This window comes from Gopherus evgoodei, chromosome 3 (genome assembly GCF_007399415.2).
Source record: "Gopherus evgoodei ecotype Sinaloan lineage chromosome 3, rGopEvg1_v1.p, whole genome shotgun sequence".
Classification (NCBI taxonomy): Eukaryota; Metazoa; Chordata; order Testudines; family Testudinidae; genus Gopherus; species Gopherus evgoodei.
Genome location: NC_044324.1, coordinates 125,461,635 through 125,475,249, shown reverse-complemented (window position 1 = coordinate 125,475,249; position 13,615 = coordinate 125,461,635). Strand labels below are relative to the sequence as shown.

General features: G+C 42.6%; 1 protein-coding gene across 2 annotated transcripts in view; it reads left to right on the top strand.

The window, feature by feature from the left end:
* Positions 1-42: 42 nt before the first annotated feature.
* RMND1 (required for meiotic nuclear division 1 homolog) overlaps positions 43-13,615 on the top strand; it is a 39,376-nt gene continuing 25,803 nt past the window's right edge. Inside the window, exons 1-2 of one of the 2 annotated variants that reach the window (XM_030556588.1) lie at positions 43-131; positions 8,102-8,604. In XM_030556588.1, the coding sequence (XP_030412448.1) occupies positions 8,116-8,604 (489 nt within the window). In that variant the 5' untranslated portion in view covers positions 43-131; positions 8,102-8,115. Of the gene's footprint in view, positions 132-1,728; positions 1,762-8,101; positions 8,605-13,615 lie in introns of those variants that run through there. The other variant, XM_030556589.1, reaches the window with a different exon arrangement.

The window sequence follows — 13,615 nt, the reverse complement described above, 5'->3', positions numbered from 1 at the left end:
GTCTTCAATGAGCATTGTCAGGCGGGGACCGAAGGTCGGGAGCCGGGCGTAGGGACGGGCAGTTTGGCGCTGCTGTTCCCCGCGCGCCAGGGAGACGAGCCGCCCCCTCCCCCCGGAAGCTCAGGTCTCTGGTAGGGCGCGACCCCCGCTCCGTGGGAACAGAGCCGCGCGGGGCTGTCAGGCCTTGTCCGTGTGGGGAGGGCGCCAGGCGCCCGCACGCCCCCGTTGGCTGCCAACGGCTGCTCGGGGGGAGGTGCTGAGCCGGGCCCTTGAGCGCCGCGGGCTGGGCCTTATGAAGGGGAGCAGCGCTCCTGCCCTGTAGTTCACGGGGCGCCCTATCGAGGAGTCGGTGTCATCACCCCATTTTATAGATGGTGAAACTGAGGCCCCGGGGGTGTTCAGGCCTGGAGGGAGTGGGGAAACCATGTGCGTTTCTGTGCTAGGCCTGGCTGCTGTGGGCTGTGCCAGTTCAGCAGGCTGGTAAGAAGCACAGGCCCCAGTTCCTGACTGATGTATGGGCGGGGGGGGGAGTGTCTCAGTACAACTCTTTCACGTGCCTTGCCCAACGGGACTCTTCCCCTTTCAGGCGTCTGAGGTAGGTTAGGAGTCCGCAGCTGCGTCTACATCACAGCAGTGCTCAAATACAACCACTAGGGCTGTAAGCCACAGTTCAGGGCGTCTTTGCTGGCAGAGTTACAGCACTGGCAGTTACAGCGCCGCTCAGAGAGCGCAGACGGGAAACCACTGTTGTGTGTTCACACTGTCAGCTGCTTGCACAATAGCATGTTCACACAATTGCGGCACTTGCAGCGGTATTTGGAATGGTGCACTGTGGGTAGCTATCCCACAGAGCACCTCTTTCTCTTCTGGTGCTAAGAGTTGTGGGAAGCCGGAGGGGGTCGTGGGACATCCTGGGTCCTATCCAAGTGCCCCGTGATACATTGCTTTGCATCCTAGCAGTCGCTGTGTTTCTATCTGCATCTGGCGCTGTCTTTCAATGGCTTGTGATACGCTGCCTCTTTGGGCTGCAGGAATGGATCCCAAACTGTTGACCAGTGTGCTGCTTGCTCTGACCAACGCATCATGAGTGGCGCTGGAGTTACTCTTTAAACTACAAAGGCAAGAGGAGTGCAACATTGATCTTGCCACACATAGTAGCTGTGACATTCACGGAGCTGCTGACCACAGTGAAATGCCACTTTTGGGCTTAGGAAACAAGCACTGAGTAGTGGGATCATATTGTGGTGCATGTCTGGGATGACGAGCAGTGGCTACAGACAGGGTGGATTTGATTTAAATCACTAGTCAGGAAGACTCCATTAAATCATGGATTTCTACATAAAAGTGCATTCCTGTTGGTTGTTACAACCTTAATACATATTCTTCACAACTCAGATAGATGTAGGTTTCATTTTTAGAAGGTTTACACTATACATTTTTTAAGTGATTTATTTTGAAAACTTTTCAGATTAGGTTTACAGCTATATCAGCCAGGTTAACATGAGAAACTTAAAATATTGGCTTCTGCAGCTAACTCAGTCGTCTTCACCTTCATTTTCCTGTTTGTTCATAATCTGAGAAAGAAAAACAAACTTTCCTGCTTTTTCAGGTCCCAAACGATTTCTCAATTTGGAATGAATTTGTCCAAAGGAATAAATATTCTTTCTACACTGGCAGAAGAAGCTACTGCTGTTAAAAGTGAGATTATCACTTCAACAGTCTCAGAATCCAAGTGCTTAAGTGACTTCCACCAGTTCACTGGTATGACTTTCTTTAAAACATCATCAGCAAACATATATGTTTTGAATGGTTCACCCTTAGCTCTGAAGTTTATTATAATTGGCATTATGGAGGGATGATTGCTGGGTGTCCATGTCCTAGCAAACTCCTCTTCTTTAGCAGTTAAGGTTTGACGAGTTTGAGAACTGCAAAACGAAGCATCTCTAATGGTATCTTCTAGGCTAAGCACTGGGTCCCATTGGGTAGATAGAAATATTAACCTAAATAATCTGTACAGAAGACTCCGGAACCTCGCAAGATCGAGTCCCTTATCCATGAATTATTGGAACTCATTTACAAAAATTTTCTTAAACATTCCATGGATATATTGTTTCATACTACAGAATTAAAGTTTTTAATCCCTGTTCCATGATGAGATACCTTTGATCTATAATGTATCTTTAGATAATTTTTTTCCACAAAAAGCATTTTATCAAAAAAATCCAATTTAAATGAAAAAATCTGATTAAAATTTTTTTTTTAATTATTGATTTTTATCCACCCTGGCTGCAGAACTTTTGGATGAAGACAGCCACATTCTTGGGACTGTGTGATGAGCTCGCTGCAGCCCTGCGGTATAAAGACACAAGAATGAGAGCTGCCCTGCCATTAGAGAAACATGTGGTGATTGCACTATGGAAGCTGGCTACTCCAGACTGCCACCAATCGGTTGTTAATCAGTTCAGAGTGGGAAAGTCTACCGTTGGACTCATGTTGACGGAAGCATACAGGGCTATTAATCGCATCCTGCTTCGAAAGACCATGACTCTGGGCAACATGTGTGACATTGTAGATGGCTGAGCACAAATGGGCTTCCCTAACTGCAGAGGGGCGATCGATGGCACGCATATTCCAATTCTGTTACCAGACCACCTAGTCACCGAGTACAGTAATCGCATGGGGTATTTCTCAATGGTTCTCCAGGCACTTTTAGACCACCCTGCTCATTTCACAGACATTAATGCAGGTTGGTCTGGAAAGGTGCATGACGCATGCATCTTTTGGAACACTGGTGTGTTCAGGAACAAGCAGAGACTTTCTTCCCAGACCAGAAGATCATTGTAGGAGAAATCAAAATGCTCATTGTGACCCTGGGAGATCCCGCCTACCCCTTAATGCCATGGCTTATGAAGCTATACATGGGATAACTTGACAGCAGCAAGAAGCAGTTCAACAAGTGCAGAATGACTGTTGAGTGTGGTTTTGGCCATTTAAAGAACCACAGGTGCTACCTCTATGGGAAGCTGGACCTGGCCAATGACAATATTTCTATGCTTATAGATGTGTGCTGTATGCTCCATAATATTTGTGAAGGGAAGGGTGAAAGCTTCACTCAGGTCTGGACTGCAACACTTCGAGGCAAGTTTGAACAGCCAGAGACCAGGGCTATTAGAAGGGCACAGTGTGGGGCCATAAGGATAAGGGATGCCTTGAGGCAGCAATTTGAAGCTGAGCCACTAATATTGTTGCTATGCGTGGGATTGCAGTGCTTGTAATGCTAAGAGGTGATTGGTGCACATGATTCAATATGTGGGTTTAACATAATTGTATGTTGCTTTGCATGGCTCATTTTGCTTTCAATTAATAGAATAAAGATTGCTTTCAACCCAACACAATTCTTTTATTAAAAGACAACAACCAGAGGAGAGAATCAAACAAAAAAAAAAACAGCAGTGACGGGGATAGGAGAAGGGAAGGTCCCAGGAGGAGGAGGAGGGTTCCCAGGACAGCTAAAGATTTGTGTTTGTCCAGGGATCATATCCAACCTTCTTTGGAGTACAATGTGGCGGGTACTGTACTTCAGCAGGGTGAACTTGGAGAGGAATGGGTGTTGAGTGCAATGGGTAGTGGGAGTCCGCAGTGCTGGACTGTGAGGACGGAGGAGTGGAATGCTGCGAGTACAGACTGGAGCCAGGAGGTTGATAAGAGTGTGTTGGCAGTGTCTGGGGGGCGCGTAGGAAAGAGTTTTGTGACAGCGGCTGCAGGGGACGGTGTGCGTGGAGCTGCTTGGTTTGAAGAGCTAGTATCACCTGGATGTGTCTGCTTGGTGCTCCATAATCTTTAAGAGCCATTCCGTGGCTTCACTCTGGCATACCGCCTTCTCCTTTCAGTCCCTCTTCTCGCTATCCCACCACTCCTTCAATTCCTGTTTCTCGGCAGCAGAGTGCATCATAACCTCATGGAGAAAGTCCACCTTAGTTTTTGGCTGCTTTCTAATTCTACGCAGCCATTCAGCCGCCGATAACAAAGAGGGAGGCTGGGCTCCCACGGTCATCTCTGTGAAGTTTAAACAACATTTTACAGAAGCAGTATTGTTTGCAACACACAGAACACTGATTCAGTGATTTAAAACACAGCCAGTACTCTCACACCTGTCACTAACTGGCTGATGCCAGGCAAGCACACATGAGCCACAAAACCCCCCAAATGCCGAGTAGCTGCAGGAGCAGGGTAAATCACTCTTTCTGGACCCTACTGTACACTGGGCAAGTGGCTCCTTGGGGGGACCTGATAATCATTCCTGTCTCCACACTTTCCACAGGATGTGATCATTATGGAAAATATCTCACTGTGGAGGTGATCAGGGAATCAAGGGAGGGTCTTCTCCAAGATTGCGGCTTCTGCCCTGGCCCTTATGCAGCTCGCCTGTGTGCAGCAATGGTCCCTTCCACCCCCCATGATGGCATAGTGGCACAGGAAAGTTACTGTTAATGGGACAAGAAACAAAGCAGCTCTGCCGAAGAACCTGCAACAGAGGATCGCCCAGTATTTCCACAACAGTTTCCTGAAGATCTCTGAGGGAGATTCCCGTGAAGTGAGAGAGTCACTCAACAGCCTATTCGTCCTCTCAGACTATGCATGCAGTGGGAGACAAGCCTGCTTTTTGCAACCCTCCTGCCCCCAGCTCCTTGCTTCAGTGATTCCCAAAATCAAATCTTCACAGTGAAGGTGGGGTCACCGCTGAGTATCACGTACAGCTCTTTGTAGAGCCGGCAGCTCGTGCACCCAGCACCTGAGCGGCAGTTTGCCTCCTGTGCCTTGTGGTAGGCGTTCTGTAGCTCCTTCACTTTGACCCTGCACTGCAGTGTGTCGTGGTCATGGCCCCTTTCTGTCATGCATTGTGAAATTTGTCTGTAGGTATCATAATTCCTACGGCTGGAGTGCAGCTGGGACTGGGCAGCCTTCTCAACCCAAATGCCGATGAGGTCCAGCAGCTTGGTATTGCTCCAAGTGGGAGATCGCCTGGTGTGTGGAGCAGGCATGTTCCACCTGGAAAGATGCGCTGAGACCACTGCATGAATCACCGAGTGAACAGGAAGGGGACTTTCAAAATTCCAAAGGAATTTATGGGGTGGGGATGACGGTCACCTGAGGGCAGGGCAGTAGAGTTCAAAGAGAGGCGAGAACAGGCATTGTGTGACACCTCCTATTGGCCAAACACAGCACTGTAATCAACCACAGTGTTTATACTGGCACCACAGTGCTGTAGCCCCGTCGCAGAAAGCTCTACACCTCTTGTTGGGGTGGGTTTTTTTTTTAGAGCACTACAACCACACAGTTTTTGCACACTAAGTGGCTTGGCAGTGTGTAAATCTTGGGAGTTAAAGTGCAGAAAGCTGCTTTACTGTGCAGAAACTTGCCAGTATAGACAGGACCTCAGGAATCAAGTTGAATCACTGAGGCCTTCTCTGCACCTCAAATGTAGGTCGACCTAACTAAGTTGCTCAGGGCTGTGAAAAATTTTAAGTCCTCTATGGTGTGGTAGAGCCAACCTAACCCCCACTCTAGATATAGTAGGTCAGTGGAAGTATTCTTCCATCAACCGAGCTGTTGCCTCTTGGAGAGGTGGATTGCCTTTGTTGACAGAAAACCCCTTCTGTTACTGCAGCAAGAGTCTCTGCTGCAATGCTTATGTAGACGTACACTGAGTCCCTCTTTCTTGAGAAAAGAGCTCTGTCCTTTGGGGAGGGGGTGCCTACTGTGTCTTCTTCCATTAGTCAGAACCTAAGAACTGATTGAAACTTCCTCTCTCCCTCTCAGTTCATTTAGGTCTCTGCCCCTAGTTATATCCTGCCTATAGTACAATTCAGCTACACACAAATGGTCCACTGACACTCTTATTCTGCCACAACACATGAGTAAGCCCCCCATCCCACAAGTCTGCAAATACCTAGAAACATGTTTAACTTTGGGAGTAGTCCTACTGAACTCACATATGTTTTTAAAGGACTGGGGTACAGGCTGTGCCTCCACTGAATATTTTCAGTAATTCTTGCACAGTTGGTCACTGGAGCTTCAGCAGTGCTGGTAATGGAAGAGCAGTAGTGCATTTTAACCTCTGCTGTCTGCATCCAGTCTACATTAACGTTCCCACCATTGCAAGTACTGGTAGAACAGCAGTGCTATAGACAAATAGTGGAAGAATTTCTGAAAATGCTTAATGGAGATAAGGCCTAAGTGCAGAATGCTGGTGCAAGAATCGGTTATGATTAGTACGTAATATTTAAAGGGCTCATGTGGAAGAAACTGGAACCCATGATCCATTCACAGATTTTGATAATCCTACTTACCACATGTGGTCTCCTGCTGCATTTGCAGCTGAAACTGCAATTGACTGATCACTTATTTGTATGCATTACTTATATAGTGCTAGCAGCATTCTGGAATCTGTAAAGACATTAGAAAACAACCCATAGACATTTCTCCCAGTTGTTAGGTAAGCTGCAGTGCACTAATTGTCCTGATTATTTCTTAAAGGAGGAATCAGGACATGATTTTATACTATTTTCATTTGCTCCTATAAATTTGACATCAGCTCTGACCTTTTTGGTGAATCTTAAACCGGGTCATGGCAAGTTTTTTGTTTTAAAACTATTGAGTAAAAAATCATTCTGATTTATTAAGTTTGTGGAGTTACCCCCTAGATGGATTTAACTTTGTGTGGTCATGTTTTTGTTTGTAATTATTATTTGTATTATGTTAGCACCTAGATGCTCCATTCAGAATTGGGGTCTTGTTACAGTGTGTGTTTTTGTACATTCTTCATGCACAAGAACATGACAAGTTAAAATATTATTTCAAATACATGTTGGATGATTGGGAATTGGGTTCTTGTTAGGTATACTGTAATTTTAATTCGTATATTTCATTAAGAATGCTGTCATTCTTGAAAAACTTAGCATATTAAAAAAAAAACAAAAGAACAACCCCTAAGCAAGTGCAGTTTTAATTTCATTGTGCATTATGTCCCTATGAGGGAAAAGCCTACCTTCTCCTAGTAAGAAGCCTAAAGACCCACTGAAGATGCCTCTATGCAGGAAGTTTTTCAAAAATTGTTCTCCAAAAAGGCAATTTTTTCATAAAATAAAACTTGCTGTGTTTCTGTCTCTGCTTTTTATTACTCGGGTTATTTGTCTGAAAACTGATCCTGTATTTTCAGGCAAACGTTCCAAGTAATTAAAAGCAGGTGGGGAAAAGATTTAGAGTTGCATAACTGTTTATAAATGGAATGTGCTCCATGAGGTGTTAGCAGCATGTTAAATCTACCACCTTTGGTACCCTCTGGCAGCTTATTCATATTGGCATACATGATGTGGTCCAAAATCTCCAGGAACTCACTCTCATTCTAGCATTACTGATCTTATTATGGTTAGTGCTATCTAGTTACTGGACAATGTCAAACTCCTGTCAAATCAATGGGGTGGAATTCAAGCAGTCTTCTGCAATAACTTGCAGGATCGAGGCCTTACTGACCTAATTGGTATCAGTTTCTTATGGGATTCTGTATGATAGATAAATAACCACAACACTTGTATCTGTGTTGGGCTGTTTGTGAGACAGGGAAATTGGTATTGTCAGGCAACATGCGTGTATTGTAGGTGACCTTTTTTTAGCAAGTGTTCACTAACTAATGTAAATATTAGAGATCAGTGCTCAGACTATGAGGTCTGTATAGTTTATTGTCCTAGTCAATGTGAGCATCTTAATCTGTGAGTTGAAGCTAATGGGGTCTACTCCCTTGATAAGGTGTTACTTGATGTGAGTAAGGGTTTGAGACTCTAACTGTTAAGCTACCTGACAGGCAGGCACTTTCAATCATTGCATTATTTTTTCCTGTCTTTTGCGGATGCTGGGCAAGAAATGCATTTTGACCTTATTCAGGAAGAATATCAAACATGAGGGAAAAGTGTTCAGAACCATCAGTATTTTTTTATATACAATGCAAGAGGAGTATTGATAGACTCTTCTCTTTAAATACAACTGAACATAATGTGATTTATTTCCAAGAGTTGATCTTTTAATTTATTTTTTTTTTATGCAGTTCAGAGTGAAGCAATGACAGTAAAACTGCTGGGATTCCTGGCTAGATGTTCCCATGTGTTAATGAAAATATGTGAGTGCCAAGGCCTTCATAAACCTAGGCATCCAGTGTTAAAACTAAGCAATGATGTTGTCAGGGCATCATTCAGAACTCTAGCACCAAACAAAGTCTTGAACTTGTGCACTCCTGAAACTGCTACCTGTTGCTTGACAAATCTGCGTGAACAACTCAAGAATTGGCAAATGTCAGAAGCAAAGATTGTGAATTACCAGGTTGGAGAAGTTTATCCTCCATTCAGGGAGGATGCTCTAAGGACTGTGAACTACAAGCATGGACTAAGTAGTGTTAGAAAGTTTATGAAAATGCCAACAAGATTTTATTCAGTTGTATCAGCTGGTAAAATACTGCCAAAACAAAGTATTCTGCCAACTAAGAGACCACCGAAGGCACCAAGGACCAAACAGCCATCCAGAGCTAACCAGCCACTGGTGTCAGAAACTGAGGTAAAGTATAAAACTTGTGTTGTCTGTGGAATGTTAAAGGATCACTGTCAATTTAATTTAGGTCCCATTTTTTTAACACATATTTTTCATAAAATTAAGTGTATTCTTTTTTGGTGGAAGGAGGAGGATTTAAATATTCACATATGTAATAGTGAACACAAACAGTAGGACTATACTAATAGAAGAAAAAAGTGAAATTCAGTAGAAATAAGAATTATCCTCTAAAATGAGGCAGATGCAGCAAGCAAAAAGCACAAATGGTGAGAATAATACAATATTATTAGAACTGAATGAGCTGTAAAGATTTTTTTAATGGATTTAGCTTGTGTCCCTCTCTTGAGGTGTTGAAAGACAAAATTCTATCTTCAGAATCGTTTAATCTTTGAACACTCTTCTCCTTCTGCCTCAGTGATCAACTGTCACCATTTAAAAGGCTTTTACTCTTCTCCTTTTTTCTTCTGTTAAGAAAGTGATATGAAGGTATACAAAATAAATATCCAAATTCGTTTAAAAAAATTTCAGTTCAGGGAAGAAATAAGTAAAAAATATTTAGGAAGTTTGTTTACATAGGCAATATTTTTTCTTTTTTAGTCTGATTTTGCTATTCTTATTTTTAAAAGGATGGTTACGTCATATCAAGCTATAGAGAAATAAATTATGCAAAAATGTTCCTTTCATTGGAAGCTTATGATATTTTCCCTATAATCAGTCCTGAATAAGTGCATAGTTGTTGCATGTACATTTCTCTAGGGGTTGGGGGAAAGACAGTTATACATTTTGTATAGCTAGTTTCTGGATCTGAGAATAAGCAAATCATTGCACTTAATGTTTGTGATACAGTTAATGACAGGACAAATCTTGCTTCCCTGATTCATGTGGGAAGTTCCGTTGAAGCTAATAGAACTACTTGAATAAGTTTGGTGAGGAAGATTTGGTCTGACATTTATAAAAGCCTTGCAGACCTGTTTGGTTAAATAACTCCCAGATGATGTCAGAGGATAGAAACTGCATCAACAGTGCAGGAGGACTGAATCATTCGAAAGGAAAAACTTCTATGCTCTAAAGAAACCATCTGGCATCGGGGTAAAGATGACTACTATGCCAGTGTAGTGTATGTTTGTTGTACCCAATTGGAACAAATCAATCAATCAAATCCATTTAATAACAACTGTCAATAGTCTATAGACATCTTTGCTCCCATTTCTCGGCAAATACTACACCATACTTAAAATTTTGCTACACGCTGACCATTTGTCGCATTTTAGACTGTCTGAAAAATTTATATTTATGTGAGTATGGCCTAAAGATGACTACTATGCCAGTGTAGTGTATGTATGTTGTACCCAATTGGAACAAATCAATCAATCAGATCCATTTAATAACAACTGTCAATAGTCTATAGACATCTTTGCTCCCATTTCTCGGCAAATACTACACCATACTTAAAATTTTGCTACACGCTGACCATTTGTCGCATTTTAGACTGTCTGAAAAATTTATATTTATGTGAGTATGGCCTAAGTCAAGGACAGGAAGCTAATGCCAGGCAACCACAAAAGTGACAGTAAAAATGTGGAAAAGGTAGAATGTTTTCTTTAATAGGCACATTATTGAAAGGTTACAGGCTTCAGTATTTATTTAGACACCTGCACATTTCTTTCAGGAGGCAAAGAGTCTCGGTAGATGCTCCTTTTTAGTGATCTGAGTTGGATGCAATGCAGTAGTAAACTATTGCTAGGAAGTACGTTTAAAAAACAAAACAAATCGTGGTCCAGGAATCGCCTATGTTTTTGCCAGTAGAAACCCAATCAAAAAATCTCTTGAGGCAGGAAGCTGCTGCAACTTTGCATGAGTTATTGGGGACCAGTGCAGCCCACAAAGTAAGTGTGGGATGAAGAATATATTGATCAAACATATCACATGGCAGCTTCCATCATCAGGGCTCCTTTCTGTAGAGCAAGTGGGCAGGTGCACATACCACACACCTGTTCTTTTTCAGGGTGAATTTCCCTCCATCCCCCCCGCTGAGGCTAAGGGGCCAGGTTAGCTCAGAGATGTAAATTATATTTCTGTTCAGCAGCTTGGATGTATCTGGACTATATATTTGCTTTACAGAATGTAAATGATTGATCAGTTTTAAAGGTTGTTGGCAGGAATAGACCAGATGACTTGGGAAAGATCAAAGTAGAAATGGTAAATATAATTTTATGATATCAAAACATCCATTTTAAGTAAATACTGTGTTTTAGTAACTTACATTGTCAGGATCCAAATTTTTGCGATACAGTTTACTCCCTGTTCAAAGAGAAGGTAGTTTGGGGTTTTGTGGGTGATTTGTTGAGTGTGATGGTTGTATGCCACTATATTTTTCCCTTGAACTGAACAACTATGCTCAGATGAATTTTTCAAGTAATAAAAAATCATAATAATGACTTCTATCTGAGAATCTAAAAATACTTCATTAATATTTGAATCTTCACAACATCTCTGAGAGGTAGGGAAATAATATTCCCATGTTACAAGTAGGGAAACTGAGGCACAGAGGTGGAATGACTGCCCAAGTCACACAGGACATCTACAGAAATAGTACTTAGATCTCCTGACTCCAAGGCCTAAGGTCTAACCACAAAGACCATGTTCCTTGGAGGAATCAAGTATATAAAGTGAATCTAATAAGTAGATGTGAAACATCTTCATGGAACAGATTGTTCCTATAACTATAACCCTTTGGGTGGTGATTTTTGTATAGGGCAGACCTAGACAGTACTTAGCTAGGACATCTCAAAGAAAAACCCAGGTCCTGTAGGAAGCGGTGTTTGATTCAGTAACTGTCAATCTTTCCTCCAAGCCACTATTGAACTTCAAGGGTGGTGCTGTAGAATAGGCTATCTGTGGAATGAGGTTGAAAATTTAGGTGTTAATATTTTCTAGTAATCTAAGCTTCCATTTTATTTTTTGAAACATATGCCCTATAATCTTGCAATGTAATATATGAATTTCAGTATGGATAATTTAATTCCTGTCTACATAAATTCTCCTGTTTCTTTAAGGAGAGTTGGTTTTCTTCTCCACTTCCTGTCCCTAAATTGTTATGTAGTGTTTTAGCATTATTATTCTAGCCACCCTACTATGTGCAGAGGTTGTTGTAATTTTTAGTGACTGAACTGAAGTGATTCATACATAATAGCATGTACCTTGCAAATCTCTGGGTATGTCTACAGTGCAACGTAAGTCCAAGGTTAGTTGGACTTGAGTCAGATGACCTGTGTTAGGGAACTCTTGGCTTGAGCGTCCACACTGTATTTTAACCCTACGTTAAGACTTTTCTAACCTGTGCTGGAACCTAGGGTTCTAGTGTCCATATTGAAGTGTCCAGACCGGAGTCAAAGTAACCATATCCCAGAGTCCCTAGTGACCCTCCCCATAATGTGATTGCTTTAGCCCTAGGGCTGTGATGCACTGTGTGAAAACTTTACTGCCCACCCTGCATGTACAAGTAGTTTGAATAGCCTTCCAACACAGCTTGCTGAGCAGCCAGTTTTGGTCTGTGAACTCCCAGCTCTCTGATAGTGTGCTTGCAGATCGGTCATCAGAAGAGAATGGGTTAATGCTGACCTGAGCTGCTGCTGTATGCCAAGCGGTAGTGGCTTCCATTTTCAGTGGAGTAAGTTGCAGGTTGCTGGGATAGAGAGAACTAAGGAAGTTGTTCTATAGGATTGTGGGATAGTTCTGGATGACTCCTGGGACCCAAGTCAAGCAGGGCTGCATCTACACTGCAATGCTATAGGGCTTGGACCCTAGGTCCTAGCTTGACTCAAGGGATAGTCCGGGGAGGGATAGCTCAGTGGTTTGAGCATTGGCCTGCTAAACCCAAGGTTGTGAATTCAATTCTTAAGGGGGCAATTTAGGGATCTGGGGCAAAAATCTGCCTGGGGATTGGTCCTGCTTTGAGCAGGGGGTTGGACTAGATGATCTCCTGATGTTCCTTCCAACCCTGATATTCTATGATTCTATTCTATGAGATCAGACTCTGCAGCCCTGCAGGGTCCTGAGACCCTTGGATTCGATTGCAGGGTAGATGCAAGAGGGGATTATCGTTGAGCTGAGGCTCAAGCATATGTCTACACTATAACGTAAGCCTATGCTTGAGCCTGGAATATAGATGGTTTGATTTGGGTCTGCACATTGCCATGTGGACGCCAGAGTCTAAGTTCAAGTGCAGGTTAGAAAAATCTTCATGTAGGGTTAAAACACAATGTAAATGCTCAAGCTTAAGGTGCCCTAACACAGTTTGGCTGACTTGAGTTCCACAAACCCTGGGCTTACATTGCAGTATAGGCATATCTTTTGAAGCTTGCCAAAAGTGCTATATAAAACTAACAAATTGCTTAATTTTGACACTTTCATAAGCAGAGTGTGCATGTAAAAATACATAGTGCAGCTGTGATTTTTCCATTGTCAAAAGGCAGAGCAAACTGTCTGAAGTACTGAAATAGTACTTCTTTCAGAGAAAGCTTGCACATGTCAAAACATTATGCCAGAGGTCACACAGACTTAGGGGTAATAAAAACATTTGTTATTTCAGAAATAACTTTTGGCTTTTTCTTAATGTATAGCTCCACCTACGGGAATGCTGACATTTTGTAACCCAGCGAAAGGTTGACCCAAACACACTGCAACAAGAACACTTTTTTTTTTAATGCTACATACATTTCCTTACAGATGCATTGTACAGAAAGCTCTCTTAAAGGCATGTCTGACTTCTGCAAGATGACTAATGTAGTCCCAATGAATGGAACAGGGTGAATTGATTCAAATCAATCAATTGAATTAAACTGGCAAGCAGGAAACCTTGATTTAAGTATCAGAGAGGTAGCCATGTTAGTCTGGATCTGTAAAAGCAGCAAAGAGTCCTGTGGCACCTTATAGACTAACAGACGTTTTGGAGCATGAGCTTTCGTGGGTGAATACCTACTTCGTCAGATGCACGTAGTGGCGTGTAGTATTCACC